The sequence below is a fragment of the Ranitomeya imitator genome, chromosome 1 (assembly GCF_032444005.1).
Source record: "Ranitomeya imitator isolate aRanImi1 chromosome 1, aRanImi1.pri, whole genome shotgun sequence".
Classification (NCBI taxonomy): domain Eukaryota; kingdom Metazoa; phylum Chordata; class Amphibia; order Anura; family Dendrobatidae; genus Ranitomeya; species Ranitomeya imitator.
In genome coordinates, this window is record NC_091282.1 from 660237953 (window position 1) to 660261842 (window position 23890).

General features: G+C 44.7%; 1 protein-coding gene across 4 annotated transcripts in view; it reads left to right on the plus strand.

Annotated features, from left to right (window-relative positions):
• The first annotated feature begins 2208 nt into the window (after positions 1-2208).
• LOC138640768 (NACHT, LRR and PYD domains-containing protein 3-like) overlaps positions 2209-23890 on the plus strand; it is a 74803-nt gene continuing 53121 nt past the window's right edge. For 3 of the 4 annotated variants that reach the window (XM_069728859.1, XM_069728862.1, XM_069728861.1), the window contains exons 1-5: positions 2209-2318; positions 3172-3205; positions 4835-4984; positions 6104-6275; positions 6864-6929. In XM_069728859.1, the coding sequence (XP_069584960.1) occupies positions 3203-3205; positions 4835-4984; positions 6104-6275; positions 6864-6929 (391 nt within the window). In that variant the 5' untranslated portion in view covers positions 2209-2318; positions 3172-3202. The remainder of the gene's footprint in view (positions 2319-3171; positions 3206-4834; positions 4985-6103; positions 6276-6863; positions 6930-23890) is intronic. The other variant, XM_069728860.1, reaches the window with a different exon arrangement.

Sequence of the window (23890 nt, forward strand, 5' to 3'; positions counted from 1 at the left end):
TCGGGTAATGCTGGGGCAGAAGCTCAAAGTGAAGACGGCATTGGTTTAGAAATCCTCGGCAGGACTTAGGATCCCCATTGTACCGAGGCGGTTTAGCCAAGCGGGGTGGAGGGTGGGACGCAGGAGCAGACGTAGAAGCGGCTGTCTGGATGGAAAGCAGCTGGTCGTCAATAGAAGACATATAACTAAGTATATGGGCCTGGGTGTCACGCTGCTGAGCTAACTCTTGCTGTAAGCCAACGAGTAGAGCGGCGTTGCCAGGATCGGAGGACTGGAGCGTGGACCAGCGAGAATCCATAGCTTTCATGAAAGACATCATGCGGGACTGATTCTCTCGCAAAAAGAGTAGCTCTTTCTGCGCAGCAGAGGCCCCAGCAGGGTCCATGGCCTTTGCTTACTGTAAGTACTCGGGCAGAAATCCGAGAGTGGACCCTCTGGGTCGTGACTCTAGAGCCCCCGGGGTCGAGCGAACCAGATGGAATCACCCCCTATACAGGGAGTGTTAGGAGCAGGACCTCGAGGGAATGGAGACACAACAGCTGGGGCCAAAGGGGCGACCCAAGATAAAGAAGGAAACCACAGGCTATAAGGATGGCAGGGAATAATAGGAAAACAAGACTTAACTGAAAATGACTGGAACACGGAACGGCAGAACACAGCAGGAGCACGGACTGGCAGGGTACAGCAGGAACACGGACTGGCAGGACACAGCAGGAACACGGACTGGCAGGATACAGCAGGAACACAGACTGGCAGGAACACGGACTGGCAGGATACAGCAGGAACACGGACAGGCAGGATACAGCAGGAACACGGGCTGGCAGGACACAGCAGGAACACGGACTGGCAGGGTACAGCAGGAACATGGACTGGCAGGATACAGCAGGAACACGGACTGGCCGGATACAGCAGGAACACGGACAGGCAGGACACAGCAGGAACACGGACTGGCAGGATACTGAGACAAAGTAAAGACTGGGCTGAGAAAAGACACTGGTACAGGGGAGCCTAGGGCATAGGGACACTGACGGCAGACAGTGCACCTACAAAGCAAAGGCGTCTTACCTAGGAAGACGCCGGGAAGAAATAGCCGATGGGCGCCGCCATGTTGGGGCGGAGCTATCGGGTCGCGACCTCCCAGAGGGCTCAGCGCTGGAGGAGACGCGACCGCGCATGCGCAAAGACGCTGGACGCCGGGAGCCAGAGAAAGAAGCAGCAGAGCGGCGAGGAACGGGATCGCGAGTGCGCCGCTGGATGGAAGAAGATGGGTAAGTATGTGCGGGCGTGACAACCGCTCTTCACAGTCGCCGAGCTCAGCGCAAGACCCAGAATATCTGAAGAGCGGTGATGTTACTAATGTCACCGCTCTTCAGAGTCACCGGGTCTCGTGTTGCGCAGTGGAACCAAAAGTGGCTGTAGGCAACGTTTATGGAGCATCAAATTGAGGTTTCATAGCCTTTGGTCGTCTCAATTCATTCATTATCTACGAGATACAGTTATGTAGGTAAAGTAGCGGCTTTTCTTGGTACTGCAACTAAAAGCAATAAATAGGACTGAGCTGTAATGCTGGCTACAGCTGTGATTATGTGTTATATAGTCGTGTGACACTCCCCTCACTTCTTGTAACCTACAAGTGTACAAAGATATTATACAGTCACCATGTGGCAAGTGGGCCTGTGTAACTTCAAATGCCAGGGCTGAATTTTAGTCCCAGTCCGGCCCTGCTCACTTATGTACTTAGATCAGATATTATTTCATCAACTAAGAAATTAAAATATCATTTGACCATTTCTGGATATTGCACCAGTTTCTTATCTCTGGCAGGGTCTTTATACTTCTCCGCCATAATCCTCCGATAACAGATAATCAGAAAATATTCGGATCATCGCCTTCTGGTCAGATACAGCAGCTGAGTAATGTGAAATCATGGCAGCTTTTCAAGGCGCCTCGGAAAGTATGTGAAATGTTTTTTTACATATTTATATAGTGGACTTATCAGCAGGCACATCAGTGTGGGGGGCAGCAGTGGTTTACAAGGCTGATTTTACGCTTACAGTATATTCCCTGAAGTAATAGTTTTCCAGGATTGATAATTTTTTGTTTCTTTCTTGTGCTGGAGATCAGCACGCATGACTGCCACCCCCCCTTGTAATAAACATATAAAAAGTTATTGGGTGAAAAACACCGACTATGACTATATAAATCTCAGGGTGAAACCGCTAAGGAGCGTCAAGAATGTTGCTTGTCCAGTTCAAGTCTTTCCTTTGTACCCGCTTCGTTTTTCACTTCTCTTTGTACACGCTGAGCTCGGCGTCCAGGTAAGACCTTCTTCTCTGTTGCATATACAAATGGGTCGCTTGTTTTTACCGTGGGTGATATTACACCGATTGGGTCACAAACTTCCAGACAGATCCAAATTAGGCCAAGTTCACACCGTTTCTTTTAACTGTAGACAGGACAGGTGGCGGATATATTACCATACAGTGACCCAGGACGCACGCAGCGCTAACGCAAAGTGTGAACGAGATTCTCCGACAACTCGAGAACTTATTTAACCTTGTACATAATTTCTCCTTACTTAAAATGGAGAAAACAGCAGCACAAAAAAAAGGATAATTTTAACCCTCTAAGCACTGTGACGGCAGCATTTACCGGATACGGCTGCAGTTTTGAGTCACTGGTCAGTTTTTCATATAGTCAGCTGAGCAGCGAAATCAGAGACTTGTTGGGCCTTCAGGAAAAAGTGGCTTCTTTGTTTTTTTACAAATGTTAAAATTCTTTTTTTTTTTTTTTTAACTTAAATGCAAGTTTGTTTTTTTGTTACTGAAGGCATTTTAGTTTTCATTGGAGTAAAAAGCTTCAATTTTGCCATAATTTTTCACATTTTTAATACCAAATACTATAAATATATTTATTTCATGCGTTGGGATGATTGTGATCGCCAGGTTTAGAGAATTTCTTAGAGAAATGCTGCAAGAAAAACTCTTCCAAAATACTTTAAAACCAGTTCAGGAACCATAAAACGCATCCAAAATCTCAGAGAAATCTATCTGACACGTTTCCAGACTAGTTGACTCTTTATTGTAGTCGACTAGACCCGAAAAATCTCGTAGGTACACTAAGTGTGATGATTTTATTTTCAGGAATTGTGCTAATTGTACTATTTTATAGGACCGAGGAATAAGCTTCAGAACTCCCAGGGATGGTAAGGATGCCTTTCTACATTATCACTGTATCTGGTGAATACTGCACAATTTCCATATAGGACATGGCTCCTATAGGTGAATACTGCCCTATAGCTGCTGTGTAATTTCCTGGATAGAGTCACATTATGGGTTTCTCCAGCGCCACTCACTTTTGCATTGTGAAGTGAGCAGCATGGACGACCTTGTGCCTGTATATACCTGCACCATATAGTAAACCCTTTAAGCAATAACAAGCCAATTAAGCTATTCTTTATGACTTGAATGACGTGACCAAGGACACGGCACAGGACTCCACACACATAGTGAGTATAATTATGAGGATATATAATTTTTGCCCTATTTTAGTTCATTTTTGGTCCTAATGGACTATTGGCTACAACACAGAGAGTGGTTATACCCATTAATACATGATATAGGCCTATGTTATTGCCTGATTATTGGAATATTTGTGTTTTGGGCTGACAAATCTTCTGGTATTAGCACAGAGCACTTTATTTAAATGATATGGTGAGCCTTCCTCTCAATTACAGATTCGTTATTTACTCAACAGTGTGTTTAAAGGAGCCAGCAGCCTTATTGTGTCCCTCACATCTGAGGTTACTATAGGTTTATTTTATTGTTTGTGTATTGAACTAAATAAAAATTGTCTACTTATTTGAATTTTTTGGATTTGTGCTAATTCTGTTCACTTCCTAATTGCTATAAGGATAAATAGTGTTACAGATGGGTATTTCTAAGCTTAATAAGCACATTATATATTTTGGATCATTAATTGATATAATAATCTGAATCAGCCAAGTCTGAACGTAGACCGAATCTGTGTCAGTAACTATTCTGTAGAAGTGCCAAAACTTACTAGTCTGAACGGAGCCCTAGTCCTTAGTTAGTGTCAGCGAACCTGACCCCTGGGGTCAGCAGCTGCAGTACCGGGATCTGCCTAGGAGGGGTACTTGGTGGCTACCTGCAGCCCAGTCTGTCTCCACCATCAGGAGCTCCAGTAAACACCTTGTAGCCGCTTAGCTACGCCCCTTCCTAGGCAGGCCCAGCTGGTCCACAAATCCACGTGTCCCACCGTTGGGCATAACAGACTTTGTCCTGTTTGTTTTTCTGTGGATCTCAATCTACTCCTGTCCTGCATCTGCCTGCGTTGGTTTGGACTTTCCAGTGTCATTATTTCACTTGTGTGTGGCCTCCAGTGTGTAGAGTCCTTGCTCCACACGTGTCATCTAGCTGCTGCATCAACTCCCAAGATCCATGTGCCCACCTGGACCTCAAGCTTAGAGTATCCACCTCACCAGGTGAGCCTCAACACCGAAGCACTGAGCATGGTGGCAAACAGGAGGAGGCTCATAGGACGAATCTTTTTGCTCTACTCTAGTTGTTTGCATCATGCAGGACAGGACAATTTCTCCATTAGAGGAAAACTCCCCAGCCCTTCTCACAACTGAATGGTCTATCTCTCATGTGAATACATCCTATTTGCACATGTAAATTATGTAAATTACAAAGAGTTATGGAGTCCTCATTGTTGGATCCTGTCAAGCGACAGGAAGGGCAGGAATATTCTACATAAAACACCGTCCATCTTCTGCAGGTTCTAGGAGATTTCATTCTTGTGTCTCCTTCAGGAGTTTCACCAGCAGCTTTGTCAGTATGAAGATCATGCTCTGCGGATGATACACGAGTATTTCCAGGATGATCTGCTCCATATCTTAGAGAACATGCATATTACCTCACTTCTGAGCGAGCTGCATGCCCGAAATCTCCCTGATGTTACGGTAAGACATGACCTGCCTCTGTTGTTTCCTAGAGCTTCATGTGTTACTGGGAAAGATTAGTTCATATTGCCATCTTGATGTTTCTGATGGACTGGATTTTATTTGTACTTCATATGAAGAAAATATATCCAAATGTACTTATAAGGTCAAAAAGTCAAAATTATCAACATGAAAGACAGATATTAAGATAAAACTTAACTTTTAATATGCCTAAAATTTAGGACACTACCATACATAGACCAAACAATCATGCTGGCTATCAACACCCTATATATTTGTTACCTATTTTCACATGCCTACCTATCAGCGGAGATTGGCACCCTAAACACAATACGAAAATGACGCCCCCGCTCCTCGGTGGCTGACCCTCAATCTCCTAGATATCCCTATGTTGGTGAATCACATGGTCACCCATTAAAACAGACATAGAAAGGAGTCTATAGGGATTGCCGTTCGAGGATTAATATTGAGGTAGGCAAAAATAGAATGTGCAAAAAAGAAGTGAGCTTAAAAACACAATAAAGTGACAAGTGCATACAACTTACCGGTAGTATCTTGCTATACTGTTCCCTATTTCTATGTAGCCTTCCTAAAACAGAGGTTGGCACCCTACTGGTCAGCGGAATGGCGCCCCCGCTCCACAGCTGTCCCTTGGGATCCCTAATATCACTCAAATAATAACATAAGGACAGCCATTGAACAGATGGTAAGGCAGATAAAACATTCAAAAAATGCCAAAAAGACAGATAAAAAAACCTTAAGTGGCATATATAGTACAATATACTGTAGGTGCTGAATGTTGATAATAGTAAGCTTAAAGGTACTTAAGATTTGTTGATGATCATGAAACCTCAACGCGTTTCTCCATAATAGATCATCAGGAGGTAAGATATAAAGATGCTGCTCCAACGTTCCCATACAATATTTTCCAGAATCTAATGCCCTCTAGTAATATCTGTTACTGGTGGATTCAGGAACGATTTTCTCCCTATTCCATGAATTTATCTTTCTCAGGATCCATTCAATAAGAAGTCAGACATGATATAACTGTGTATTAACCATTTGCTATCATTCATCTTAGTTTAATGACCCTTATGTAGGACCTTGATTTTGTTCTAGAAATACCAGTGTCTAGAAAATGATAGAAAAACCTTGGCCCGGACTTTACTACAGGATATTTATCAGAGAGGTAGGGAAGCTGTGATCGGATTGTGGGTCAGTCTCGATGTATTACGAAGCAGACATGGTTCCCCCATCCTGGACGCTGTACTGGATGAGCTACGTCACAGAGGTAACATTGTTTTTATGTGATGTCAGTCATTAATACTCTACATTACTTCAGTAATAAAAATCTTCATTATTCAGAGCAGTGTATACACATGGAGGATTTGTGCTAGGATCAGAAGAATGGAGGCCAGAAGGTTAATAAGCATTGGCACATTTCTTGTTGGTTAATGTCAGGATGAGACACTGAGCTTGATGGTTACACAATAATAAAAATAGTCTCTAATCTTGAGGCACAACATTTGGAGGTTACACTATGAGGAGGCAGAAGCTGGGCTGTTACTTCACATGAGCACAGTCGCTAGTTGGTTTGCACCGGCAATGACCACAGCCCTGCATGGTTGAATAATCACCACACAACTTGGGTGTAGTTCATAAACATTTTCATAAAAATTGTAGGTCTAGGGCCAAGTATTAATGAGCACAGATCTTAATGGATCAATCACTTTACTGGCTCTGTGTTCAATTCCTTGTGGTTTTTTAACAGTTCTTGCACTTTGCTCTGGTCACTGTATTTCATCATTTATATTTGTACACCCTGCACTGATGATGTGTGTACACTAGAAAAATTACTGAAAACTGTCATTTTTATTAGGTGACACTCTGGTGGAGCAAATCATACTGGATAAATATGGACACACACTTACCTCAGAAATAGAAGGTAAAAATTACAGCATATAAATGTAAAGAAATAATGCTCACAGTTTTCATGACGCTAATCCAATGTTGCCAAAAACAGATAAAACTGATAAAGCTGGTGGCCGGCTGTAATCAGGAGAAGCTGATCCATCTCTTTCATGGTTTCCAATATCTGCAGGACTCTTTCTCATAACATAAATGGATTAACATCCACAAAGTACTACATAGTGAAGGAGCACCAATAAAAAGCTTGCATGGTGGTGGCGGAGAAACAAACAATGGTGATTAAAGGGAACCTGTCAGCTTAGAAATGCTGCTGTGTATGTACTGTAAGGCTATGTGCACATGTTGCGGAATTGCAGCAGAAATTTCCATGGCAATTCCGCAACTTGCGCACATTGGCATGCGTATTCCTGCTGAGCACTAGCATTTTGCAAGCGTAATTAGCTTGCAGAATGCTAGCGTTTTCCAAGCGATCTGTAGCGTCGCTTGGAAAACTGATTGACAGGTTGTGTATACAATAAACTTGGCACTCAAAACGGTAGTAAGGTGAAGTTAATCAGCTTTATTGCAAGTCCCAGATACAGTTTCGACAGTTAAACGTTTTCGGTCCCACCGGACCTTCTTCAGAACAATTTCCAATTTATCTGGTTAAGCTGGTTACAACGTGTGGAAGGAAAAATCACCTTCTTACGCGAAACTGTGGAGTAATGCAATAAATGAGAAAACGAAAGGGCTCTAGGCGAACTAAGTCGCTAATGGAGTCTGTGGCCCATAATCAGGGTGAGGAGCTCAGATATGCGTGGCACCGGATCGCCAGAGAGTGCGTCCCTCTCTGGCGATCCGGTGTTTTGTTTATTTATTGATTGACAGGTTGGTCACACTTGTCAAACATAGTGTTTGACAAGGGTGACCAACCTTTTACTATTGATGCTGCCTATGCAACATCAATAGTAAAAATATATAATGTTAAAAATTATTTTTTAAAAATCGTGATATTCTCACCTTCCGGCGGCCCCCCAGCCTTCCCGCACCTTGCGATGCTCCCGTTTCCCAGTGATGCCTCGCGACAATGACTCCAGATGATGAAGCATCTCGCGAGACCGCTACGTCATCACAGTTCATTGCCGCAAAGCATCCCTGGGAACGGGAGCATCGCGACGAGCGGGAAGGCTGCGGGGGCCGCCGGAAGGTGAGAATATCACGATTTTTTATTCTTTTTTTCACAGGTATATGGTTCCCAAGGCCTGGGGGAGAGTCTCCGCTCCTCCACCCTGGGTACCATCCACACATGATCCGCTTACTTTGTGCATGGTGGGCATGGCCCCATGCAGAAAGTAAGTGGATCAATGCATTCCTATGTGTGCGGAATCGCCGCGATTCCGCACAGACAATGAGCATGCTTCGTATTTTTCCGCAATGCGATTCCGACGCAGAAAAATACGCAGCATTAGTACAGCATTGCAGAATTCCATTGAATTCAATGGGCTGTGTTGTGTATGCGTTTTCGCGGCAAAAACGCATACAATCCGTAACATGTGCACATAGCCTAAGGCAGCAGCGTTTCCGCCAGTGAATTAGCGAGGCAGTGACCCAAGTAGGTTCAACATAAAGGACTTTATTTGCCAACTGACAAAATAAAATCAAAGCTTTATAATCTGGTTCGCAGACAGAACTTCCGTATCCAGTTTGATGCCATGTGCTCCGTAGGAATCTCGGGTGCATAACTACTTTTCCCAAGTCTCTGGCTCTGTGTTCAGCCTCACACAGACAGGCACACACACACAGAACCTCCTTTTGCTGCACAGGAAAACAAACTGACACACCCAACCCTTACCTGCAGGATTTAAATGTGAATCGTGGCCATGGCCCTCTAGCAAGACCTGTACTGGAGGGAGAGATCCATCCCACTACCTTCCTACAGATCCCACCAAAAATAAAAGCCCACGTCAGGTTTTCCTAAATTTGACTTGGTCAAATATATTGACCAAGTCCACACTTACTTTTATTTTGCATTTATTTTGCATTACAATCCTTTCCTGCAGGTTCAGTATGCTTCCATAAACATCCCGGGGGACTCATAATGACCCTCGTATATGACTCCAATCACATCACAGTACTCACAAAGTTTATATATGTGTATTTTGAAGCAGATCTGTTTCACAATCCAAATCAGAAACTGCTTCAAATTCTCTTTGACTATTTTTTTATGTCATCTTTGAAACGTATCTGCTTCAAAACCCATGCATCTTGGACTTAAAACTGCAGAGCTGCATTCATCATGGAGCGGAAAAGATTTGTAAGCTAGATGGCGCCTGAGGTATAGAATGGCGGAGCTGAATCGGATAGATGGCACCTTGGTTATGGAATGAGGGATTTAAGTTTGCATGACTGCACCTAGGAACAGAAGAGCAGAAGCCAAAAATGCAGAGAAACACCTTAGAACAGAAGAGACAAGTATGCAGATAAGCACTTTGGAACAGCTGAGTCAAGAATCTTGAAAAGTACCTTAGAACAGCAGAACCGAGTATGCAGATGTGAGGGAGGGCCAGGGCCATAGTGGTTGCTGAGACTATCTGCTTATCCGCGCCGTGGCCTCCCGCCACATGCAAACAATGTCCCCTTTTTTGCGTACCTTCAGCCACATCTTCTGCACCATCAGGGTCCCATCTGAGCGGATGGAGCTCTACTGCTGGTGTTATTGCACAAAAAGAAACAGAGTTCACGTTTAACTTTAAACATCCTTATTAAATACAACATCAGCATAGAGTTCCAAGCAGTCCTCATTCTCCACTTTCCCTGCACTTCTTCCTACGGCCATCAGTATGTGCCCGGGTCCTACCGCCTCTTGCGGTAACGCAGCATCCTCCCTGTTCAGACTCACTGCACCTAGGAGTTCCCTCATCCCTTTCGCAACGGATCTGAGGGCATCAGCCCATGCAGTGAGCTGCCATATGATGAGCCACCTGCGCCCCCGTACTGCCTGGACCTTCACTGTAGCCTCCGCTCCACCACTGCTGTCATACTGCTGCTAGGCTGTACTTCTGCCCCACTGAGCCCTGGATGGCTGGGTTCCTTGACTTAAACGTTGAGGGGCCCACTGTGTTGCCCCGAGCCTAGGGCCCTCCTGGACTGTCTGGCCTCTTTGGCCCCTCCTGAGCTGTTTCGGCTCCCTGGCTCTTTCTGACTCAATTCAAAAAATGCACACTACCTTACCCACAGTGGCCCCTCCTATATTAACTAGTTCCTATCTCACTGCAAATGTATACTATTGTGTACTAATGTGTCCCCATCTAGTGTCCTAACTAACGTACTGCACTTTCCCTATTTACAATATGCAAATAGTAGCATGAAGAACATAATAGTGTAACAAAACACAACAATGAGTATACACATTGAACATACAGCATTTAGTACCAGCTTCAACCGGGACATGCTTAAAGGAGTGGGGGCATATACCAGTCTGTCACGGATCCCTTCTCCGTGGTGTCACTTATTCGTCACGTGCCTGCTCTCACACGTGACTTGGGGTTGTACCTGCAAGGGTTAATCTATCTCCCCACTCTCAGTCCAGCATTCAACCTCTGTCCTATGCTGTAATGGGAGCATAAATCACACACTGACCCAGGCCACACACCCACTCATACGCGCTGCCACCATTCATCGAATACACAGGCGATGAGTCCCAGAAATAATAATACTAATAAAAATATGTCTATCACTCATAAGGCTCACACACCTTTAGGCTATGGATTCTTTTAGAACATTCAAGGTTCAACTTGTTAAAGTTTTATACTTTAATAGCAAAAGTTCAATGCTTACAATAAGAAAAAGGTTTGCTTTCTGCTCCCTGAGGGAAGGAAGAATGTAGTTGGTGGAACACACCAGCTTCTCAGGCTGCCCTCACATGTGAACACAATTCTGTGCGCAGCCTAAATTTATAACTTTGGTCTGAGGTCAGGTTTCTAGACCGGCCTCCCAGGTTAATATCATAATTGCGGTCTGTTTGATTGGGCCACGACCACTCTACTAATGAATATATATTATTTTCCTCTTGAGACACTTGTGACCAGGTTCCCAGTAATACATCACCTCAGGCCGCAATTTAGCATCTCCCCTCCAAGACCTCAGAGGTGCCAAATGTTGCTTTTCTTCTCGGCCCTAGCTAGACCCCCTGCTGAGATATGGAGACAGAATTTCTACTAGTCCCAAGGAAGTACCTATTAACACCTAGGTGCGACTTGTCTTCAGGACAGATGTTACATTATCACTAGTCACACATATAACCCTAGACATATGTCCCTACACATATATATATATATATATATATATATACATATTTCACCACACCTCCCTCCTTATGAACGTGCATGGGGGTTGACTTGACTTACAGGTCAGCTCCCGAGCACGTATCTGGTTCTGCCCCATCTTTGCGAGAAAGGCCATCAGCATTGCCATGATCAACTCCCTTCTTATGCTGAATTGTGAAATCATATTGCTGAAGTATCAAACTCCATCTAAGCAATTTCCCGTTGTCCCCAACTACTCTGTTGAGCCAACTCAGTGGGTTATGATCTGTGATCACGGTGAAGTTGCGCCCATAGAGGCATGGTTGCAGCTTCTGCAGAGCCCACACAATTGCCAAACATTCCTTTTCAATGGTGGCATAAGCCACTTCTCTGGGCAGGAGTTTCCTGTTTAGGTACAGGCCTCTACTTAATTCCATGATGGTGAGGTACGATGCTTTAGCTAGCTGCTCTAACAGCTCATCTATCCTCGGCATGGGGTAGACCTCACATGTAGTCAGTACATTTAATTTCCTGTAGTCTACACAGAACCGGGTAGTACGGTCCTTTTTTGGGACAAGAACCACAGGCGAGGCCCAGACACTCTGGGATTTTTGTGTCACCTTGAGTTTCAGCATCTCCTCTACCTGTTCCTTCATGTGTGCCTTCACCTCTGCTGACACACGGTATGCAGACTGCCATACTGGGGAATTAGTACCAGTGTCCATTGTTGTGAATTCTGTGGCAGAGCTCCCTCCTGTGGTCACAAGTGGTACTTCGGCTGATTCTCTCTGTGAGCTTCTGTTGGTGGAGGGAAGTGGTACTGCGGCTTCTGAGTTTCCTCCCTCAGGTGATCTGGTGAGGTCGTTAGGTGCTTCTCTACTTAACTCCACCTAATGCTTTGATCCTGGCTTCCTGTCAATGTTCCAGTGTTGGACTTGCTTTTCCCTGGATCATTCCTGTGGCCTGCTGCTCTGCATAGCTAAGTTCTTCTTTGCTATTTGTTTGCTATTTTTTCTGTCCAGCTTGTCTAATTTGTTGCTGGAAGCTCTGGGACGCAAAGGGTGTACCTCCGTGCCGTTAGTTCGGTACGGAGGGTCTTTTTGCCCCCTTTGCGTGGTTTTCTTTAGGGTTTTGTGTAGACCGCAAAGTTACCTTTTCTATCCTCGATCTGTTAAGAAAGTCGGGCCTCACTTTGCTGAATCTATTTCATCTCTACGTTTGTCTTTTCATCTTAACTCACAGTCATTATATGTGGGGGGTTGCCTTTTCCTTTGGGGTATTTCTCTGAGGCAAGGTAGGCTTATTTTCTATCTTCAGGCTAGTTAGTTTCTCAGGCTGTGCCGAGTTGCATAGGCAGAGTTAGGCGCAATCCACGGCTGCCTCTAGTGTTGTTTGGAGAGGATTAGGGATTGCGGTCTGCAGAGTTCCCACGTCTCAGAGCTCGTTCTATGATTTTGGGTTATTGTCAGATCACTGTATGTGCTCTGACCGCTATGTCCATTGTAGTACTGAATTGCCTTTCATAACAGTACAGGAAGCCAAAAGTACTAATGATTCTCAATAGAGGGAAAAAAGAAGTTCTGAGACCATTTTTTTTTCTTTGCACTGTGTTTTGCCTTTTTTTTCCCCTAGACATTTGGGTGGTGCAGTACACAGGTGTAGCGATGGACATTAGAAGTCTGTCTTCATTTGTGGATCAGCTCTCGGCAAGAGTACAAAAGATTCAAGACACTATTGATCAGAAAGCTATGTTGGAACCAAGAATTCCTATTCCTGATTTGTTTTTTGGAGATAGAACTAAGTTTCTGAGTTTCAAAAATAATTGTAAATTATTTCTGGCCTTGAAACCTCGCTCCTCTGGTGATCCAGTTCAACAGGTTTTGATTGTTATTTCTTTTTTGCGCGGCATTTTCTCTTGCGCCAGGAGATCCTGCATTGAGTAATATTGATGCGTTTTTCCTGGCGCTCGGATTGCTGTACGATGAACCTAATTCAGTGGATCAGGCAGAGAAAAATTTGCTGGCTCTTTGTCAGGGTCAGGATGAGATAGAGGTATATTGTCAGAAATTTAGAAAGTGGTCCGTGCTCACTCAATGGAATGAATCTGCGCTGGCAGCTATGTTCAGAAAGGGTCTCTCTGAAGCCCTTAAGGATGTCATGGTGGGATTTCCTATGCCTGCTGGTCTGAATGAGTCTATGTCTTTGGCCATTCAGATCGGTCGACGCTTGCGTGAGCGTAAATCTGTGCACCATTTGGCGGTATTACCTGAGCTTAAACCTGAGCCTATGCAGTGCGATAGGACTTTGACCAGAGTTAAACGGCAAGAACACAGACGTCTGAATGGGCTGTGTTTCTACTGTGGTGATTCCACTCATGCTATCTCTGATTGTCCTAAGCGCACTAAGCGGTTCGCTAGGTCTGCCACCATTGGTACGGTACAGTCAAAATTTCTTCTGTCCGTTACCTTGATCTGCTCTTTGTCATCGTATTCTGTCATGGCATTTGTGGATTCAGGCGCTGCCCTGAATTTGATGGACTTGGAGTATGCTAAGCGTTGTGGGTTTCTCTTAGAGCCCTTGCAGTGTCCTATTCCATTGAGAGGAATTGATGCCACGCCTTTGGCCAAGAATAAGCCTCAATACTGGACCCAGCTGACCATGTGCATGGCTCCTGCACATCAGGAGGTAATTCGCTTTCTGGTGTTGCATAATCTGCATGATGTGGTCGTGTTGGGGTTGCCATGGCTACAAGCCCATAATCCAGTATTAGATTGGAAATCCATGTCGGTGTCAAGCTGGGGTTGTCAGGGGGTACATGGTGATGTTCCATTTCTGTCAATTTTGTCATCCACCCCTTCTGAGGTTCCAGAGTTCTTGTCTGATTACCGGGATGTATTTGATGAGCCCAAGTCCGATGCCCTACCTCCGCATAGGGATTGTGATTGTGCTATCAATTTGATTCCTGGTAGTAAATTCCCAAAAGGTCAACTGTTTAATTTATCCGTGCCTGAGCACGCCGCTATGCGCAGTTATGTGATGGAATCCCTGGAGAAGGGGCATATTCGCCCGTCATCGTCACCATTAGGAGCAGGGTTCTTTTTTGTAGCCAAGAAGGATGGTTCGCTGAGACCTTGTATAGATTACCGCCTTCTAAATAAGATCACGGTTAAATTTCAGTACCCCTTGCCATTGTTATCTGATTTGTTTACTCGGATTAAGGGGGCTAGTTGGTTCACCAAGATAGATCTTCGTGGTGCGTATAATCTGGTGCGAATCAGGCGAGGAGATGAATGGAAAACTGCATTTAATACGCCCGAGGGTCATTTTGAGTATCTAGTGATGCCGTTCGGACTTGCCAATGCTCCATCAGTGTTTCAATCCTTTATGCATGACATCTTCCGTGAGTACCTGGATAAATTCCTGATTGTGTACTTGGATGACATTTTGATCTTCTCGGATGATTGGGAGTCTCATGTGAAGCAGGTCAGAACGGTTTTTCAGGTCCTGCGTGCTAATTCTTTGTTTGTGAGGGGATCAAAGTGTCTCTTTGGTGTGCAGAAGGTTTCATTTTTGGGGTTCATCTTTTCCCCTTCTACTATCGAGATGGATCCTGTTAAGGTCCAAGCCATCCATGATTGGACTCAGCCGACATCTCTGAAAAGTCTGCAAAAGTTCCTGGGCTTTGCTAATTTTTATCGACGCTTCATCTGCAATTTTTCTAGTATTGCCAAACCATTGACCGATTTGACCAAGAAGGGTGCTGATTTGGTTAATTGGTCTTCTGCTGCTGTGGAAGCTTTTCAAGACTTGAAGCATCGTTTTTCTTCTGCCCCTGTGTTGTGTCAACCAGATGTTTCTCTTCCGTTCCAGGTCGAGGTTGATGCTTCTGAGATTGGAGCAGGGGCTGTTTTGTCGCAGAGAGGTTCTGATTGCTCAGTGATGAAACCATGCGCTTTTTTTTCCAGGAAGTTTTCGCCTGCTGAGCGAAATTATGATGTGGGCAACCGAGAGTTGTTGGCCATGAAGTGGGCATTCGAGGAGTGGCGTCATTGGCTTGAAGGAGCTAAGCATCGCGTGGTGGTATTGACTGATCATAAGAACTTGACTTATCTTGAGTCTGCTAAGCGGTTGAATCCTAGACAGGCTCGTTGGTCGCTGTTTTTTGCCCGTTTTGACTTTGTGATTTCGTACCTTCCGGGCTCTAAAAATGTGAAGGCGGATGCTCTGTCTAGGAGTTTTGTGCCCGACTCTCCGGGTTTGTCTGAGCCGGCGGGTATCCTCAAGGAAGGAGTAATTGTGTCTGCCATCTCCCCTGATTTGCGGCGGGTGCTGCAAAAATTTCAGGCTAATAAACCTGATCGTTGTCCAGCGGAGAGACTGTTTGTCCCTGATAGGTGGACCAATAAAGTTATCTCTGAGGTTCATTGTTCGGTGTTGGCTGGTCATCCTGGAATCTTTGGTACCAGAGAGTTGGTGGCTAGATCCTTTTGGTGGCCGTCTCTGTCGCGGGATGTGCGTGTTTTTGTGCAGTCCTGTGGGATTTGTGCTCGGGCTAAGCCCTGCTGTTCTCGTGCCAGTGGGTTGCTTTTGCCCTTGCCGGTCCCGAAGAGGCCTTGGACACATATCTCTATGGATTTTATTTCTGATCTTCCCGTTTCTCAAAAGACGTCAGTCATTTGGGTGGTCTGTGATCGCTTTTCTAAGATGGTCCATCTGGTACCCTTGTCTAAATTGCCTTCCTCCTCTGATTTGGTGCCATTGTTCTTCCAGCATGTGGTTCGTTTACATGGCATTCCAGAGAATATCGTTTCTGACAGAGGTTCCCAGTTTGTTTCAAGGTTTTGGCGAGCCTTTTGTGGTAGGATGGGCATTGACTTGACTTTTTCCTCGGCTTTCCATCCTCAGACTAATGGCTAGACCGAACAAACCAATCAGACCTTGGAAACATATCTTTGTTTCTGCCGATCAGGATGACTGGGTGTCCTTTTTGCCTTTGGCTGAGTTCGCCCTTAATAATCGGGCCAGCTCGGCTACCTTGGTTTCGCCATTTTTCTGCAATTCTGGGTTCCATCCTCGTTTCTCTTCAGGACAGGTTGAGTCTTCGGACTGTCCTGGTGTGGATACTGTGGTGGACAGGTTGCAGCAGATTTGGACTCATGTAGTGGACAATTTGACCTTGTCCCAGGAGAAGGCTCAACGTTTCGCTAATCGCAGACGCCGTGTGGGTCCCCGACTTCGTGTTGGGGATCTGGTTTGGTTATCTTCTCGTCATATTCCTATGAAGGTTTCCTCTCCTAAGTTTAAACCTCGTTTCATTGGTCCGTATAGGATTTCTGAGGTTCTTAATCCTGTGTCTTTTCGTCTGACCCTTCCAGATTCTTTTTCCATACATAACGTATTCTATAGGTCATTGTTGCGGAGATACTTGGCACCTATGGTTCCATCTGTTGATCCTCCTGCCCCGGTTTTGGTGGAGGGGGAATTGGAGTATATTGTGGAGAAGATTTTGAGTTCTCGTGTTTCTAGACGGAAACTCCAGTATCTGGTTAAATGGAAGGGTTATGCTCAGGAAGAAAATTCCTGGGTTTTTGCCTCTGATGTCCATGCTCCCGATCTTGTTCGTGCCTTTCATGTGGCTCATCCTGGTCGGCCTGGGGGCTCTGGTGAGGGTTCGGTGACCCCTCCTCAAGGGGGGGGGGGTACTGTTGTGAATTCTGTGGCAGAGCTCCCTCCTGTGGTCACAAGTGGTACTTTGGCTGATTCTCTCTGTGAGCTTCTGTTGGTGGAGGGAAGTGGTACTGCGGCTTCTGAGTTTCCTCCCTCAGGTGATCTGGTGAGGTCGTTAGGTGCTTCTCTACTTAACTCCACCTAATGCTTTGATCCTGGCTTCCTGTCAATGTTCCAGTGTTGGACTTGCTTTTCCCTGGATCATTCCTGTGGCCTGCTGCTCTGCATAGCTAAGTTCTTCTTTGCTATTTGTTTGCTATTTTTTCTGTCCAGCTTGTCTAATTTGTTGCTGGAAGCTCTGGGACGCAAAGGGTGTACCTCCGTGCCGTTAGTTCGGTACGGAGGGTCTTTTTGCCCCCTTTGCGTGGTTTTCTTTAGGGTTTTGTGTAGACCGCAAAGTTACCTTTTCTATCCTCGATCTGTTAAGAAAGTCGGGCCTCACTTTGCTGAATCTATTTCATCTCTACGTTTGTCTTTTCATCTTAACTCACAGTCATTATATGTGGGGGGCTGCCTTTTCCTTTGGGGTATTTCTCTGAGGCAAGGTAGGCTTATTTTCTATCTTCAGGCTAGTTGGTTTCTCAGGCTGTGCCGAGTTGCATAGGCAGAGTTAGGCGCAATCCACGGCTGCCTCTAGTGTTGTTTGGAGAGGATTAGGGATTGCGGTCTGCAGAGTTCCCACGTCTCAGAGCTCGTTCTATGATTTTGGGTTATTGTCAGATCACTGTATGTGCTCTGACCGCTATGTCCATTGTAGTACTGAATTGCCTTTCATAACAGTCCACATGGTGAATTGCTAAATGTGTCCTCCCAGGCTCCCCTGTGAAGACTTCAGTGAACTCGCTGAGCGCCCCCATCAGCTCAGACCTCTGACTGTGGGATGGCTCAGGGTTAAACTCTGCTGACTCCAGGGACTCCACATACTGAGTCCCGGCCCCCACATCCAGTAACAGATCAGCCTCCCCCTCTTCATGCAGGCTACAGACAGGTATACAGGAATACATCACCTCAGGCCGCAATTTAGCATCTCCCCTCCAAGACCTCAGAGGTGCCAAATGTTGCTTTTCTTCTCGGCCCTAGCTAGGCCCCTTGATGAGAGATGGAGACAGAATTTCTACTAGTCCCAAGGAAGTACCTATTAACACCTAGGTGCGGCTTGCCTTCAGGACAGAGGTTACATTATCACTAGTCACACACATAACCCTAGACATACTGTATGTCCCTACACACATATAGATATACAGTGGGGCAAAAAAGTATTTAGTCAGTCAGCAATAGTGCAAGTTCCACCACTTAAAAAGATGAGAGGCGTCTGTAATTTACATCATAGGTAGACCTCAACTATGGGAGACAAACTGAGAAAAAAAAATCCAGAAAATCACATTGTCTGTTTTTTTAACAATTTATTTGCATATTATGGTGGAAAATAAGTATTTGGTCAGAAACAAACAATCAAGATTTCTGGCTCTCACAGACCTGTAACTTCTTCTTTAAGAGTCTCCTCTTTCCTCCACTCATTACCTGTAGTAATGGCACCTGTTTAAACTTGTTATCAGTATAAAAAGACACCTGTGCACACCCTCAAACAGTCTGACTCCAAACTCCACTATGGTGAAGACCAAAGAGCTGTCAAAGGACACCAGAAACAAAATTGTAGCCCTGCACCAGGCTGGGAAGACTGAATCTGCAATAGCCAACCAGCTTGGAGTGAAGAAATCAACAGTGGGAGCAATAATTAGAAAATGGAAGACATACAAGACCACTGATAATCTCCCTCGATCTGGGGCTCCACGCAAAATCCCACCCCGTGGGGTCAGAATGGTCACAAGAACGGTGAGCAAAAATCCCAGAACCACGCGGGGGGACCTAGTGAATGAACTGCAGAGAGCTGGGACCAATGTAACAAGGCCTACAATAAGTAACACACTACGCCACCATGGACTCAGATCCTGCAGTGCCAGACGTGTCCCACTGCTTAAGCCAGTACATGTCCGGGCCCGTCTGAAGTTTGCTAGAGAGCATTTGGATGATCCAGAGGAGTTTTGGGAGAATGTCCTATGGTCTGATGAAACCAAACTGGAACTGTTTGGTAGAAACACAACTTGTCGTGTTTGGAGGAAAAAGAATACTGAGTTGCATCCATCAAACACCATACCTACTGTAAAGCATGGTGGTGGAAACATCATGCTTTGGGACTGTTTCTCTGCAAAGGGGCCAGGACGACTGATCCGGGTACATGAAAGAATGAATGGGGCCATGTATCGTGAGATTTTGAGTGCAAACCTCCTTCCATCAGCAAGGGCATTGAAGATGAAACGTGGCTGGGTCTTTCAACATGACAATGATCCAAAGCACACCACCAGGGCAACGAAGGAGTGGCTTCGTAAGAAGCATTTCAAGGTCCTGGAGTGGCCTAGCCAGTCTCCAGATCTCAACCCTATAGAAAACCTTTGGAGGGAGTTGAAGATCCGTGTTGCCAAGTGAAAAGCCAAAAACATCACTGCTCTAGAGGAGATGTGCATGGAGGAATGGACCAACATACTAACAACAGTGTGTGGCAACCTTGTGAAGACTTACAGAAAACGTTTGACCTCTGTCATTGCCAACAAAGGATATATTACAAAGTATTGAGATGAAATTTTGTTTCTGACCAAATACTTATTTTCCACCATAATATGCAAATAAAATGTTAAAAAAACAGACAATGTGATTTTCTGGATTTTTTTTTCTCAGTTTGTCTCGCATAGTTGAGGTCTACCTATGATGTAAATTACAGACGCCTCTCATCTTTTTAAGTGGTGGAACTTGCACTATTGCTGACTGACTAAATACTTTTTTGCCCCACTGTATATATACACATATTTCACCACACAGTCTATGTTACCCCTTACACAGACAAGCAATGTAGAAAAGTGCAGTAGAGTATGCAGACACCTTGGAACAGTATCAGTATCGAGTATAAAGACAGCCATCTGAAATAGTACAGTTGATTATGCAAAGCCAAGTGTGTAGATAGACACCTGGCAATTGCAGAATGAAGTGGAACAGCAGAGATGAGTTTGTATGCAGACTCACTTTGTTCATATGTAGTAGAGCGGAGACAGTCTAGAGATACACCTGTCACTTGAGCCCACCAGAATGGGTGAGCTAAGTCTGTTAAGGGACAAACACATTGTAAGAGCAGATTCAAGACATTACGATGAAAAAGGTAATGGAACTAGTAAAACTGTAGTGGTGAAACGCATAACTCCCTGAATACTCCGGCGGATTATTACCACTTAAGCTAAAGTCTATAAGGTTTAAGGGTGTGTCAGCAGAGGTACATGCCAATTCACCATATGCAATAAAAAAAATTACTACTAACCCCCTGCACCAGCGCCATGTCTGCTAGAATTTGCATGATATTGTTCTGCCACATGAGCATTCTGTAATATGCTGCTTATGCAAGATGTATGTATATATACTTTATATACAGTATGTCACAGATAGAAGCTGCACTGTTGACTTAGAATCATCCAGCAACTATAGGGGTTAAAATGGTTATAGCAAACAGGGAATGGTTAGCTCAGTCCCAAAGAATACTGGGAAAGGTGTTATTGTGTCCTGGACATCCAAGATAAAGGTGTGTGTTAGAGAGTCTCCTGAAATCAGACAAGCTGTATAGACCAGTATTTCCAGGGAACTGATTGCTGTAATTATTCTGCCACCGATATACATGGATGAGATGTGTCTGAGGGATGTGATCACGAATCTCTGTATAAACAATGGTGGATAGCGTTACTCGCCAACCTGTGCTCCCAGTCCTTATCAGCTGCGCGTGGTGGTCCAGAAGGATGATGCAATGATGAATTCAACAGGCTTTATTTACAGTACCTTGATGAGAGGATGTGAGATGTCAGGGAAGATGAAGGAATGAAGATGAGGTAGCGGTGAGGACTGTAAGTTAGAGCTGGTATAGAGCAGCACACTGCAGCGCCAAAACATGCAAACTTGAAAACACGAAATTTGAACTGCATTACTGCACTAGAAATATGAAAAATGAGAGCTTTTAGCGCATAAAAATGGCCATATTTATGTGTACCTCGTAGCCACTTTACGGCATCTCTCTTATACGAGGTCCTACGCTTGACCTACCTCACCGAGAATAAACGTCTCCATCTGAATGGGTACGTGTGAAACCTCTTCTTGGACTCAAATTCTCTCTTTCTGTGGAGGGGTATTGGACCTACTATAATTAAAACACCTGTGGCTAGGAGGCGGGGAGTGCACGATCAGAAGGCTAAAGAATACATTTCAAAAACCTGACCTGCACATCCAAACATAGACTGAGTGTGAACAGGTGCTGAACCCAGAGTCGCCAACTCGTATATAGTTAAGTAAAAAGGGCAGCACACTGCAGCGCCAAAACATGCAAACTTGAAAACACGAAATTTGAACTGCATTACTGCACTAGAAATATGAAAAATGAGAGCTTTTAGCGCATAAAAATGGCCATATTTATGTGTACCTCGTAGCCACTTTACGGCATCTCTCTTATACGAGGTCCTACGCTTGACCTACCTCACCGAGAATAAACGTCTCCATCTGAATGGGTACGTGTGAAACCTCTTCTTGGACTCAAATTCTCTCTTTCTGTGGAGGGGTATTGGACCTACTATAATTAAAACACCTGTGGCTAGGAGGCGGGGAGTGCACGATCAGAAGGCTAAAGAATACATTTCAAAAACCTGACCTGCACATCCAAACATAGACTGAGTGTGAACAGGTGCTGAACCCAGAGTCGCCAACTCGTATATAGTTAAGTAAAAAGGGCAGCACACTGCAGCGCCAAAACATGCAAACTTGAAAACACGAAATTTGAACTGCATTACTGCACTAGAAATATGAAAAATGAGAGCTTTTAGCGCATAAAAATGGCCATATTTATGTGTACCTCGTAGCCACTTTACGGCATCTCTCTTATACGAGGTCCTACGCTTGACCTACCTCACCGAGAATAAACGTCTCCATCTGAATGGGTACGTGTGAAACCTCTTCTTGGACTCAAATTCTCTCTTTCTGTGGAGGGGTATTGGACCTACTATAATTAAAACACCTGTGGCTAGGAGGCGGGGAGTGCACGATCAGAAGGCTAAAGAATACATTTCAAAAACCTGACCTGCACATCCAAACATAGACTGAGTGTGAACAGGTGCTGAACCCAGAGTCGCCAACTCGTATATAGTTAAGTAAAAAGGGCAGCACACTGCAGCGCCAAAACATGCAAACTTGAAAACACGAAATTTGAACTGCATTACTGCACTAGAAATATGAAAAATGAGAGCTTTTAGCGCATAAAAATGGCCATATTTATGTGTACCTCGTAGCCACTTTACGGCATCTCTCTTATACGAGGTCCTACGCTTGACCTACCTCACCGAGAATAAACGTCTCCATCTGAATGGGTACGTGTGAAACCTCTTCTTGGACTCAAATTCTCTCTTTCTGTGGAGGGGTATTGGACCTACTATAATTAAAACACCTGTGGCTAGGAGGCGGGGAGTGCACGATCAGAAGGCTAAAGAATACATTTCAAAAACCTGACCTGCACATCCAAACATAGACTGAGTGTGAACAGGTGCTGAACCCAGAGTCGCCAACTCGTATATAGTTAAGTAAAAAGGGCAGCACACTGCAGCGCCAAAACATGCAAACTTGAAAACACGAAATTTGAACTGCATTACTGCACTAGAAATATGAAAAATGAGAGCTTTTAGCGCATAAAAATGGCCATATTTATGTGTACCTCGTAGCCACTTTACGGCATCTCTCTTATACGAGGTCCTACGCTTGACCTACCTCACCGAGAATAAACGTCTCCATCTGAATGGGTACGTGTGAAACCTCTTCTTGGACTCAAATTCTCTCTTTCTGTGGAGGGGTATTGGACCTACTATAATTAAAACACCTGTGGCTAGGAGGCGGGGAGTGCACGATCAGAAGGCTAAAGAATACATTTCAAAAACCTGACCTGCACATCCAAACATAGACTGAGTGTGAACAGGTGCTGAACCCAGAGTCGCCAACTCATATATAGTTAAGTAAAAAGGGGCAGCACACTGCAGCGCCAAAACATGCAAACTTGAAAACACGAAATTTGAACTGCATTACTGCACTAGAAATATCAAAAATGAGAGCTTTTAGCGCATAAAAATGGCCATATTTATGTGTACCTCGTAGCCACTTTACGGCATCTCTCTTATATGAGGTCCTACGCTTGACCTACCTCACCGAGAATAAACGTCTCCATCTGAATGGGTACGTGTGAAACCTCTTCTTGGACTCAAATTCTCTCTTTCTGTGGAGGGGTATTGGACCTACTATAATTAAAACACCTGTGGCTAGGAGGCGGGGAGTGCACGATCAGAAGGCTAAAGAATACATTTCAAAAACCTGACCTGCACATCCAAACATAGACTGAGTGTGAACAGGTGCTGAACCCAGAGTCGCCAACTCGTATATAGTTAAGTAAAAAGGGCAGCACACTGCAGCGCCAAAACATGCAAACTTGAAAACACGAAATTTGAACTGCATTACTGCACTAGAAATATGAAAAATGAGAGCTTTTAGCGCATAAAAATGGCCATATTTATGTGTACCTCGTAGCCACTTTACGGCATCTCTCTTATACGAGGTCCTACGCTTGACCTACCTCACCGAGAATAAACGTCTCCATCTGAATGGGTACGTGTGAAACCTCTTCTTGGACTCAAATTCTCTCTTTCTGTGGAGGGGTATTGGACCTACTATAATTAAAACACCTGTGGCTAGGAGGCGGGGAGTGCACGATCAGAAGGCTAAAGAATACATTTCAAAAACCTGACCTGCACATCCAAACATAGACTGAGTGTGAACAGGTGCTGAACCCAGAGTCGCCAACTCGTATATAGTTAAGTAAAAAGGGGCAGCACACTGCAGCGCCAAAACA